The sequence below is a fragment of the Peromyscus eremicus genome, chromosome 7, assembly GCF_949786415.1.
Source record: "Peromyscus eremicus chromosome 7, PerEre_H2_v1, whole genome shotgun sequence".
In the NCBI taxonomy this organism is placed as follows: Eukaryota; Metazoa; Chordata; class Mammalia; order Rodentia; family Cricetidae; genus Peromyscus; species Peromyscus eremicus.
Genome location: NC_081422.1, coordinates 48,701,580 through 48,713,730, shown reverse-complemented (window position 1 = coordinate 48,713,730; position 12,151 = coordinate 48,701,580). Strand labels below are relative to the sequence as shown.

The 12,151-nt window shown below is 47.6% G+C and overlaps 1 protein-coding gene across 1 annotated transcript in view; it reads right to left on the bottom strand.

Moving 5' to 3' along the window:
- The window catches only part of Gldn (gliomedin), a 44,777-nt gene extending 33,622 nt beyond the window's left edge, over positions 1–11,155 (bottom strand). The window contains exon 1 of the mRNA XM_059266909.1: positions 10,790–11,155. Coding sequence (XP_059122892.1) covers positions 10,790–11,155 — 366 coding nt within the window. The remainder of the gene's footprint in view (positions 1–10,789) is intronic.
- Between the last annotated feature and the right edge of the window lie 996 nt (positions 11,156–12,151).

Sequence of the window (12,151 nt, the reverse complement as noted above, 5' to 3'; positions counted from 1 at the left end):
AAAAAAAATGCTCTTTTTGTGGAAGAATCGCAACCTAAAAGCTTCAGATTGTGTCACACAAGTGACCTTTAGTCTGCCGATAAAATGCATGTAAATTAAGCTTGAATGTCAACTAGATTTAGCCAGCGATTCTTTTTTGATAGTGGTGGGGGTGGGGTGAGGCATGAGGAATGCAGAAGGAAAATATGTCTTAGACTTCAAAAAAAAATTTTTTAACCCCATAAGTGTGTTCTTTCAATGACTTGTTCTGGCAACTCCCACCTTGGTAATCAATCATATTCTGGGGTACACAAGACCCTCAAGAAAGTTGTTCTCCTTTTTCAGAAGTACTTTTTGCTCTGTCTTCTCTTCAGGAAAGCATGACATTTTGTTTGTTTTGTTTTTGTTTTTTTGAACGCCACTAACGGGAACCAGTAGAAGTTAACAGGGCTTTCAGAGGCATCCCACCTGTCACTGTGGCATACAGAAGGGTGGGGAGCCAGGAACTCCTGCACCTTGATGAAGTCTAGTTAATTATGATTTGCTATTGGTTTACTTGTTTATTTTTGTGGTGCTGAGTATGGACCCTAGGCCTTGTGCCTGCTAGGCCAACACTCTACCGTTTAGTTATACCCCTGGCCCTGTGATGTTTCACTGACATGAAGAGTTAGGTCATTTTGATGGCAATCTAAGCTTCTAGAGGTCACACAGTTTCCCCAAGTAGCAGCTGATAAAAATACCGCAGAGTACAGATATCTGGAATGCTGAAGGAATTTAGGAGCAAACAATAAACCCAGAGCTTGGGGCAAGAGGGCTCACAATTACACAACACTATGGCTAATTTTCAGTCTCCTGCCGCCCAGTTATTATGTTGAAGCAACGTGGTAGCATTGGGAAGTGATAGGAGCGGTGCAGTGGACATGCTGGACAGGAAGGAATGCAACGGGAGCACAAAAGCAAAGTCTTCAAGAGTGAGCTTGACGTCTTCTGAAAATAAAACAGTGTTTTGTTTTGTTTCAGAAAGAATCTCATTACGTAGCCCTGGCTGTCTTGGAGTTTTCTATGTAGACCAGACTGATCTCGAACTCACAGAGTTCTGCCTCCTGAGTGATGGGATTAAAAGTGTGCATCACCACATCCAGCGGAGATAGAAAATGAGGCCTCAGAACGCTTGCTTCCTTCTACCGTCTGTAGAGGGTGTCAGCCATGGACTGGAAAATGGTCTTCCAGACACTGAGTATGCTTTCACCTATAACCTAGACTTCCCCACTACTTGGGGCTATGAGAAGTCAATTTCTGTTGCTTACAGGTGATTAGTCTCTGGTATTTCGTTACAGGAGCCTCAACAGACTGAGACAGTGCCTTGTTTTTGCTTGTTTGTGGTCCTGGGAATTGAATTGAACATAGGGCTTTTCATATGCTTGGCATGAGCTCTAACACTGGATTTCATTCCCTGCCCAGGATTTTAAAATAGCAGCAATGACTACTTACTGAAGGCCTGACTATGACAGTGGGCACTATTCTTATATTATCTTCAAAATCCCTAGAAGCCCCACGAGACAGGCATTACAGAGGAGGATACTGGGTCTCAGAGAAGTCAAAGATGCTCAAGGTCACCCAGCTACCCAGCCAAGAGTCCATTTGACTCCCATGGCCACTGTGTTCACTCTTATATACTTCAGGGACCATTCAGACATATAATTTAGGTGGGGACCTGATAGTACAGAAGGATGCTGTACTGCTTAAATTAAGGACAGGTACATGGGGGCTGAAGTCATAGCAGGGAGCCTAAGCCCATCACAGAGAGATCCTGGGACAAAGTCACTGGGAGGATCTGTGGGCTGAGAACCCACCCAGAAAGAGTCCTTCCTCAAGCACCCTCAGCCTGTGACCTAGTGCATTGTGTGGTACCAGGTGGGCTGATCTGTGAGCATTTTTTTTTTGGGGGGGGTTATGTGGCTTTGAGTTCCAAGACAAAAATCCATGCATTCTCAGCGTGATCACAGAGATGGTTAAGGGACAGCAGGGAAATGGTGGGGTAAAGGCGGGAGCGGATAATCCGGAAGGCACCATCCTGCTCCTCTTGTAGGGCTCAACAGGCTTATTCCTCCTGCCTCTGCCGCTTTGGCTGGAAAGAGATTAGACCAACCCTGAGGTAGGCTTGATTTTAATAGCTCTGTGGGAACAGATCCACGTAGCTTCCCGCCGTTCATCTGGTCAACACTATTTTCCTATTCTCATGGCTCTAGATGCCCAGTCCTGACCCACTGTTTCTTCCATGTGTCCTCAGAGGATCAAGACAATTTCATACAGCTGTCCCACAGATGCTGACAGAAGACCTCCTGCCACCAAATCCACAGATGCCCAAGTTTCTTGTGGCACAGCATTTGCATCTAAGATGTGCATAACCTTCTGTACACTTGAAACCACGTCTAGGTAGGTGACTGGTGACAAGGAAAAAAATCTACACACATTTAATACAAAAACAATTATTTTCAGCCAGGTATGGTGACACATGCCAGTGACAAGAGCCCTTCAGAGGCAGAAGCAGGTGGATCACGAAGCTCAAGGTTGGGTTGGAAACCCGCGTTGTTACAGGAGACCTGTCTCAAGGAAGAAATGATCAAGGCCGGGGAGATGGCGCAGTGGGTGAGTGATGGCTGAGCGAAGGTGAGACCCTTGGTTTTGGATCCTCCGCACCCATAAAAAGCTGGACATAGCGGTGTGTCTGCAATCCCAGCATGCTGTGGGGGCAGGGCCAGTGTTGGCGAGAGGATGCCTGAGGCTTGCTGGCCAGTCAGTTTAGTCAAAACAGCTAGCTTCTGGCTCAGGGAGAGACCCGTCTTCAAAAGGACAGGGGTGGTGAGTGACAGAGAAACATGCTTGACAGCCTCCTCTGGCTTCCACATATGTGCATATGCATTTGCACACGCATGTGCGTGCAATATGTGCTCACACACACAGAGACACACAGTAAGTTGGACAGCAACTGAGGCAGAGAGAGAGAGAGAGAGAGAGAGAGAGAGAGAGAGAGAGAGAGAGAGCCCTCTTTGATTATTTTTAATGGGTGCTGGATTGAATCTGTAGCTGTGGAGTTAATGGATATAGAAGAATCAAGTGCACCAATCTGAAGTGTTTCCTTAGTGTGTATGCTAAGTTAGGTGTTTGTGAAGAAGGGTCTAAACTGGAGTGAAGGGGTCAGCTCCCTCCTCTCTTCCTCAACAAACCACATTTCCGAGGGTGTTCAAAGTACCAAGACCACCAGACAAGATCCTAGCAGAGACGTCATTTCAAGTCCTCACTCCACCGTTAACACCGAGGATGGCTGCTGACATCCATACTACCACATAGTGCCAGGTGTGCGTGGAGAACACTGCCCTGGATCCCAAGCGGAAATGAGCTCCTGAGGCCACCAGGAAGGATACAGAAATCCGCCTCCCAGGCCCGTGTGTGGCTTTCTCTTTTGGCTACTCTCTTTTTGTGTTCTTCTGTAACAGGCTGGTCTCCTATAGGGTCATTCCACATGACAGGAGCTCCTGAGGTATCTGCTCTCCCCTCCAACTGAACAGAGCAGAATTTGAAGAGGGCTTTTGGTGGGGGTTTAGGTTCTGTCTCAATCTTTACCGATTTTGATTTGGGAATCGGGTAGTTTGGCTCAGCCTACAGGCTCCCGCTTCAGAGAGTAGCCACACCCTTACAGCGGTTCTGTCTTGCATTCAGGGAACAATGCTGATTTAGCAGCTTGGGCTCACCAACCCCAGCACTTCTCCAGGGAGAACAGTATGCATGGGGTCAGCAAACTTCAGTAAAGCTACACCGGGGAAATGTTAGGTTCCAGGGGGTCTGACGCCTTCTGATGACCTCTGTGGGAACCTGTACTCATGTGCACATAAAACCTACACACACATACATACACACACACACACACACACACACACACACACACCCCATTACATAAGTAAATAAATACAAATAGATCAAGTAGAAATACAACTCAAACCAAAGAAAATGCCAAAAATCACTTCTACCTCAACCATAATAACAACATATTAGTGGTTACTCCCAAGTGTTCAGAATCAGGCTTGCAAAATACAAGGTTGTGACCTAGCTAAATAAAACAAGTTTGTTCAAAACCACCCAAGACACAACTGTTACGTACTCCTTGTCTGGATGTCCTAACATGGCCTCAGGCAATGTGAATGCTGTTTAATTGTGCCAACCAACTATTTTTTTCTTTCTTCTTTTCTTCTTTTTTTTCTCTCTGCTGTCAATATTTAAAAGATGAGATATTTCATAAGAAAAGTCAGATGTTTTTACTTCTTCTGAAAAAAATTAAGAGTAGGCTCTGGTTCTTGTGCAGACATCATCAATGAGAACATACACAGTATGCTTCATTCAGGGGGTGTGCTGTAGTGTGAATGAGTTCCCCAAAGTCACGTATTGGAAACTTGACCTTCAAATTCATATGTTACTAGTATTTCGGTGTGGGGACTTAGAGAGGTGATTGGGATTGAATGAAGTCATGAGGGGAGGTCTCCCGTGACTGCATTAGCATCATTATAATAGAGAGACCTGAGCTAAAAAACCTGTGTCTGCCTTGGGGTACGCATCAGGAGAGTCCTCTGGATCCAGTAACATGTTCTTAGACTGCCCAGCTTTCAGAACTATGAGTCAAATAAAACCTTTGTATTTACAAACTACCTGATACCCGGTTTTTTGTTATAGTAGCAGACACTGAACTAAGGGCCCTGGTTGTCTCAGATGCTCAAATTCAGCAGCCACGTCACCTGCGGTAGGCGGGCCTTTTTACTCACAGTAAGAAGAGAGTAATTTTGCCGGGTGGTGGTGACCCACGCCTTTAGTCCCGGCATTCGGGAGGCAGAGACAGTGGATATCTGTGAGTTTGAGGCTAGCCTGGTTTATAATGAAAGTTCCAAACCAGCCATGGCTACATAAAGAAACCCTGTCTCAAAAACAAAATAAATAAATAAACAAACAAACAAACAAACAAACAAACAAAACCCATCCCAAAACCAGGGTAATTCAGTAAAAAACTCAGAAGAAAAAGCTAAGTAACAGTGAATAGATTATGTTTACCCTCCATAAGCTGTTTTTTGTTTGTTTTTCATTTACTTTACTTTCTTAGGTACAGGCTACTACAATACATACTTTCCTCCACCTTGTTTCCTTCACTCCGAATGTATCCTGGGGACTACTAGTTCAAGCACACAGAGAATTTCCTCCTTCTTCCCGGTGGTGTAGGGTCAGTGACTAGACTTACATAAGTCAGGCTGATGGATGAGCATGGCCGTCACAGCCTTCTGTTTTCACAGGCTCTGCAGTGAGTGACTGAGAACACATGAGTCATGGCCGTGACAGTCTTATTACGCAAGACAAACCCCCAAGAATGTGACTGTAGGGTAAAGGGGGAAGTGTAGTCTCAGTTTTTCTAGATTTGCCAAACTGACTTCCACATGCTGCACCATTTTTTGCACGCTAACAGCAGAGCAAGAGCCTGGCTATTTCCCGCCAGCTTCCCTGGCTCAGCATAGCATCAAACTTTTATCTTCTAGTCATGGCAAAAAATGGAACTTATATTTTAGGGTAGTCGCAATTTGCACTTTTAAATGAACATATCTAGGGTCGGAAAGATGACCTGTTATTCTTGCAGAGAACCCAGGTTTGGGTCCCAGCACTCACACGGCAACATACAGCCAACCATAACTCCAGCTCTAGGGGAGCCAATGCCCTCTTCTGACCTTCTGGGTACCAGGCATGCGCATGGTGCATAGACATCCATGTGAGAGAAGTACTCATACACATTACACAAAACAAATCAATCTTTTATAAAAAGAAATGAATGGTTTCTCCCCACATGTTGAAGAGACATTTGTGGGGGAAAACTGGACGTAAATGCTTTAAGCAGAGATAGGAGAAAAAGAGAAAAAGGAGATAATGGCTGAGGCGGGTGGGTTACCAAATTTAAGGATGTATAAAAAAGCCTTATGCAAACAGTACTTCATATGCTAATCAAAAATATAATAAAAAAAAAGACTTTAAATAGGAGTATCATGCATGGGCAGACAATGCCTTCCCCTAGACACGCGTTATTAAATGAACATCTCAGTGCTTGTTATGGGATACTTCTATTTATTAGTCAAGGAGGCCCCAGAGGCATCCAACACAACACAGACTGCTGCTATTATTCTTAGTTTCCCACCATAACTAGATGACAAGACCCTGTTGCTGAAGATATCAAATGCTTTGGTTTGGGGACACCGAGAAATCAATTTCAAACTAATCTGGCAACATCCTACCTGCTAGCCAGCCTTCATAGTGCTGGGGACACCGGAGGAAAAAAAGTCATCTATTCGCTGTCTTACCCAGCATTAGACCCTGCACACTACAATATCAACCTGCCGGGCAGGATGTGGCCACTGCTACAACAGTGGTGTGGACGTCATGGGGACAACCAGCTGCTTTCTGACTGAACTTAAAACGGGCTCAAAAAAAGGGACCCATGCCTAATACTGTAAACTTGGCCAAAGGCCCCTGACTAGGGAGGTTATGAATCTACTATTGTTTGCTAAACAGACATGTTGTCAAGTTGCCCTCTAAATACGTAGGTTTATATCCATAGTTTAGTGTTGCTTTCAATCCTGGTCAGATAAGTTTCTTTAAAATTAAAAAAAATATATCGTGATATGTATAGGCATTTTTTCTGTATGTATGTCTGTGCACCATGTACATGCAGTGCCCATAGAGTCCAGAAAAGGTCACTGGATCCCCTGGAACTGGAGGTCAGGGCTAGCCTATATCATGGTAAAACCTTGTCTAAAGCAACAGCCTTACATTCTATCACACGCCCTTGGTAGTATCTGGAAGGTGTTTAATCATCTTTGTCGTCCTTGAAAACCCATTTGGATTTACTTAAAAATAGAAAAATGTGACTTTCTTGCTAGAGAGGTGCCTAGACTCTCAAATGATATCTTAGGTGTGGGAGTGTGCTTGGTACCCGGGGCTAACGATTGCTGTGGAGATATAGTTGCTCTCAAATGATATCTTAGGTGTAGGAGTGTGCTTGGTACCCAGAACTAACGATTGCTGTGGAGATATATTCGCCAGCCTTAGTGCATTGCAGGGTTTCTACCCGACTTTGATTTTGTTATTAAAGTTCCTCTGGATGCTGTAGATTCGTGGTCAGAAAAGATGGCAGAGCAGAGCTGCCAGAGTGTCAGTCAGGGTAAGACATGAAAAGAGAGGAGGGAGGGCAGGAGAGGGGTGTGGAGAGAGGGGGAGGAGTGTGGAGAGAGAGGGGAGGGGAGGGGTCGGATTCTGCTGGGAGAGAAGAGGATTACAAAATGTTGTGGGGAAGGAAACAACTGAGGCAGTGTGCCCTACAGGAAGGGAGGGGGTAGGTCCAAAGCTGCCCTCCTTCCCATGGCTTCCAGATCCTTAGTCCCCTTTCCGGCCAGGTTCAGTGCTCCCTGGCCATGTTCGGTGCTCCCAGACTTTGCCCACTGTCCTACTCAACAGTTTTCCAATAAAACATTCACTTGCTTTTAATTTTTAAAATATGCTTGTCTGCACCAAATTAACTGTACTTCAGTAATAATTGCTCATTTTTTCCCCCAACAAAGTCATTTAGAACTACCAACTGGAATGTGCTGGTTAGAACTCCCCATTTTAGCCAAAAGCGCAGAAACCAACCACAAGGAAGCTCATCTTGGATAAGGAGAGCACTCTGGAAGGTTGTTTGAAATGCTGACATTAATCTAGTAGAGCTTGCTTCTTTGGTCTTAGATCTCCCATACAGAGTCTCAGAGCGAGGCTCTGGGGTGGTCCATGGATCTGACACTCATTCAAGATCTGATGCTGTAGCAAAAGGCCAGGGGTGGGTGGGTAGATGTGTCTACCTCCACGATTTATTCTAGATCCTTCTTCGAATGTTTCTGCTTGAGGTGCCCAGTGATGGCTTTTTTGAAAATAAATTGCTTTCCTGTGTGGTTAATTTTCTGTTCTAAGAAAAGCAAAGAGTAAAGAAAAAAAAATCGTGAGGATGAGAAGTGTATTGTTATAATAAAGAGGGGAAAAAAGGCATTTAGCAGTGAAATTGGTTCCTTTGTGTAAAGCAGTGCCTGATGGGAACTGGAAGAGCTTAACCCAGCTAGCTGACCATCCTTAGGAACTCATGTCAATCTCCTGTCTGCTAGTAAGTGAACTCTCCATCCCAGGCCACACCTCAGACTGGTCCACTTGGAATAACATCTAGGGTGGATTCTGGTATCACTGTTTTCAGGTTTCTCCAACGACTCTGGTATTCTAGGGCTGCCTTCCTCAAAATGTGGCCCTCAGACCTGCAGCACTGGCATTGGTGGACACTTGCAGCCGTGCAGAATCTCATACCTTAGAGCATCTGAATCAAAACCTGCACCGCACGACATCCCCAAGACACTGATGGGCACAACAGAGCCGCAGCGTTCTTAGAGTACGGCACCTGCATGCTTACATGCATGGTGACGGAGAAAGAGAAATAACAAGGGGAGACCGTGACTGCCCCTAGGCATGGTGGAGGAGAGGGAGGTTTATTGTAGATATGGGGGAGAGCATAGCCAGATAGAGGCAGGGACATCAGGGAGAGTCCAGAGTGACACGACCAGACTGAGCTGTGCAAAGTTGGGAGCTGGCCCACAGGAAGAGGGGGAGGAGCCAGACACTGACCAAGAGGCGTGGCCTGTGCCAAGAGACTGACCAAGGGGAGTGAAGGGTAGACCAAAAGAGCCAGGCAACCAAAATGGCTGGATTATAGAGGGAAGGGAGAGCTGGGGGAGGGGCAGCCCAGCCCCGGGGCTGGAGAGTTCAGGGTAGGGGTTAGGGTATGCCAGCCAGGAGGACCCTGGAACAGGTAAGGAGGGAAGGATACAGGGAGAACCTGGTGGCCAGGCTGGCATCGGCTTTGAGACGTTAGTGTGCACCTCAGTTAGCCATTTGTTCTGGGTTTGAGACCTGACACACGATCGAGTTGCAGTGTTCTTAGGGGACACTGGCATGAGGGGAATCACTCATCAGGGAGCTCGGTGCCTTCTGGTCTTGCTGCACCTCCTTCAGTGACTCGAAAGGGTCACAACATGTGCACTGTCGATGTGAGGCGGTGGGTGCTGATCTGTAGATGTCCTAGCTGTGGTTTCTGAGCTAATCTGAAAGATCAGCAGGTGGCTGCATGACCAGGTCCCCTGCACTGAAATCTAGCTTTCCGACATGAAAATGAGCTCGTTCTCTTATGTCAGTAACTGAATAGGCTGCAATTTGGATCCAAACCTTCTACCTTAAAAGCAGGATTAAAGATATAAAGTGTTGATGCTCAGATGGATTTCTCTTTGAAGGTTTTTTTTAAACCTCTTAAAATGCAGAGTGGAGAGCCAAGAGGATGCTCTAGAATTCCCTAATGAGCCCCCTCCATCTTACAGAGGTTGTATTTTTTGAATTTTTTGCTTAGGCATAGATTTTTTTGAATGTTTATGTGAGTAAAAAAAAAGTGAAGCCAGAAATGGAGAGCTTGAACTTTCTCAAACTATAGATTTGAAGTGTGTGATATTTGTAGTTTTAAAAGCATTTAAGCCCACACGCAGTATTTGAAAGCTTCTCCGAGAACAGCAAATGTTTTAAGTAGACTTCTCGTCACATACGTAAGATTCCTAGGTATGGACTTGGAGTGACAATTGAAAGTTTTCTAATTATAAGGTGAAAGCAGCCCATAGCTGCTGCAGTGAATGAGAGGGGACCAGGAAGTGGAAAGGAGGATGGGAATGTGATCTCAATGCCCCTGCTGGAGAATCACTGGGTTCAAATCCACAAAAGCAGAACCCCTGGAAACTGGAATAAAGATGGTGTTTTCTTTAACGGTCTTTCTTTTAGAGAGGTGTTTCCTAAATCTCAGGAAGCCTATAAGCAGTAGGATAGCTTAGAAACTGCAGAGGCTCAGGGGTGTTGCGGCCCATGCCTGCAATCCTGCACCCAAGTGGTTGGAAGATCTGGAGTCCAAGGTCATCCTTGGCTACGCAGCCAGTTGAAGGCCATCGTGGGTTACATGAAACTGTTTTACGAAGGGAGACGGAAGGAAGGAAGGAGGGAGAGAGGGAGGAAGGGCAGGAGGGTGATTAAAAGAAAAAAGATTAATGCTGGAACCTTCCCTGGATGCACACGGTTGCCAGTAGTTCGGGCTTTCCACTCTTGTGAGCTTGTGTGGGAAGCAGCCCAGGCCCCACGTGAAGAACCTCAGCTTTGTCAGTGCGTAGTCACATGCTAATAAAAGTTACACTACATTAATTTCTCCTATTTGGAACAGCTTGAGAGCCAGGAATGATTTTCAGCATCTAGGTGGGCAGTTTGGTTGCGATCTCACGGGGATGAGTCCAGGCCAGATTAAAAAACCTAACCACTAGATTGTGCCAAGCCAAGGGATCCTTGTTGAAGAAAAGTCACTTTGTTTTCGGAGACTGCCACAGGGAGCTGCGGCTGTGGATCAGTTCACACCTAGAAAATTTCTGTCAAAAATTGGGAAAGGCGTCCCACGCCCTTCATTTACCTGCAGACTCAAAAGATGTCAGAAGTGAAGACCTGCCCTGCCCAGTCCCAGAAGATGAAGCGATTGATCTCAAAAGAGTTAAGCAGCTTGCCAGGATGACCTCCCTAGCCACATCTATACCCGGGGTTCTCTCCAAGACCTTGTCCCTGGCCACGGGATCCTAGTTCCCATCACTTCCTGCTGCCCTGACCGACGGGGGCGCCACCGAGACGAGCCCCTGCCTACCGGCACCATGGAGTAAGTCATCATCATCATCATGTCCTGGCTCTCGGCGCGGAGGTGTGGCGCAGGCTCTCCGCTGTGGCTGCGCTTGTTGCGCGCTGCGCTCGCAGGGTCCTGGGGTGATTCGGGGACCCGACCCGGTGGGGCGCGACTCAATTCGGCCAGAAAGGCGCGTAGGGCGCTGTCTTCGCGCTGCTCCCGGCCGCGTTGCGCCTCCAGCGCCCGCAGCGCCTCGCTCAGCCCGCGCCACTGGCACAGCACGAACACGGTGCCCGCGGCGTTCAGCGCCGACAGCAGCGCTACGGCCACCAGGGCGCCGCGCAGCCCCCAGCCGGCCGTCCCTTGGCCCCGCTCTACGGCCCGGGTCATGTCTGCGCGCTCGGGCTGTGCAATGCAGGGCGGCACCGGGCCTCCTCGCTCAGTGGCAGGTTTTATAGCCTCGCGCAAGCCGTGGGCTGTTGGCAGAGCAGTGAGTCAAGCTGCCTTTGGACCCGTCTGGCAAAGCGGGTTGCGGACAGTAGTAGTGGCGCCCCAGCAGCCCAGAGGGACAGGCGGGCAGCAAGGGGGTGAGCAGCCAGTGGAGACAAGTGCGGAGGAGGGGCGACCGAGCAAATGACAAACAGGCCTCCCCTCTTTTTCTTGATGTCCTGCCCGTGGGCATTGCCAGGACCCAGACAGGCATAGTCAGGGTCAGACTGAGGAGGAGGGCAGGAATTCTTAAAGCCTGAGAAGTTTCTAGATTCCACCCGCTTCTCTCTCCAGTCCTCTGGAGAAAACTATAAGCATGCCCAAACGCACGTGTCACTGTTCTTGGGAGGTCTGCTGCTTGGGCCCCGGCCCAGGCTGCCCATTGCCCATCCTCAAGGCCATCGTGTGGCCACGAAAGAGATCTTTCCCAGAACAGGGACAGTGAGAGACAGGGAGATGGTTGGCTTTAGAAGGGTAAAAGGCCACCCATCGGAACCAGAAAAGCAGGGATCATACCAAAGATGGCTTGTAGGACTAAGCTAAGAACTTTCCCATGAGAGCCAAACCTGAGAGGCAGCAGAGTGCTGAGGAAAAAGATTTTGGAGACCTGGTTCTAAAGCCAGCAGCCAATGCCAGACATCTGGAAGTGATGTGGTTTTCTCACCCTCCACCCCCTGCTCCCACCCCCCAGTGCTGGAGATCAAAGCCAGGGTTTTGCAATTGCTACGCAAGAGCCCTACTTCTGAGCCACATTAGGATTTCACTACATCGGTCAGGCTGGTTTTGAACTCCTGGGGGGAAGAGCAGTAGGACAGTAAGACATGGGAGATGGGGCAGGAAGGGAACAGCGGAGCTCTGCAATCCACTACTTGCTGTTAGCCTCCCTGAAACAGGGGA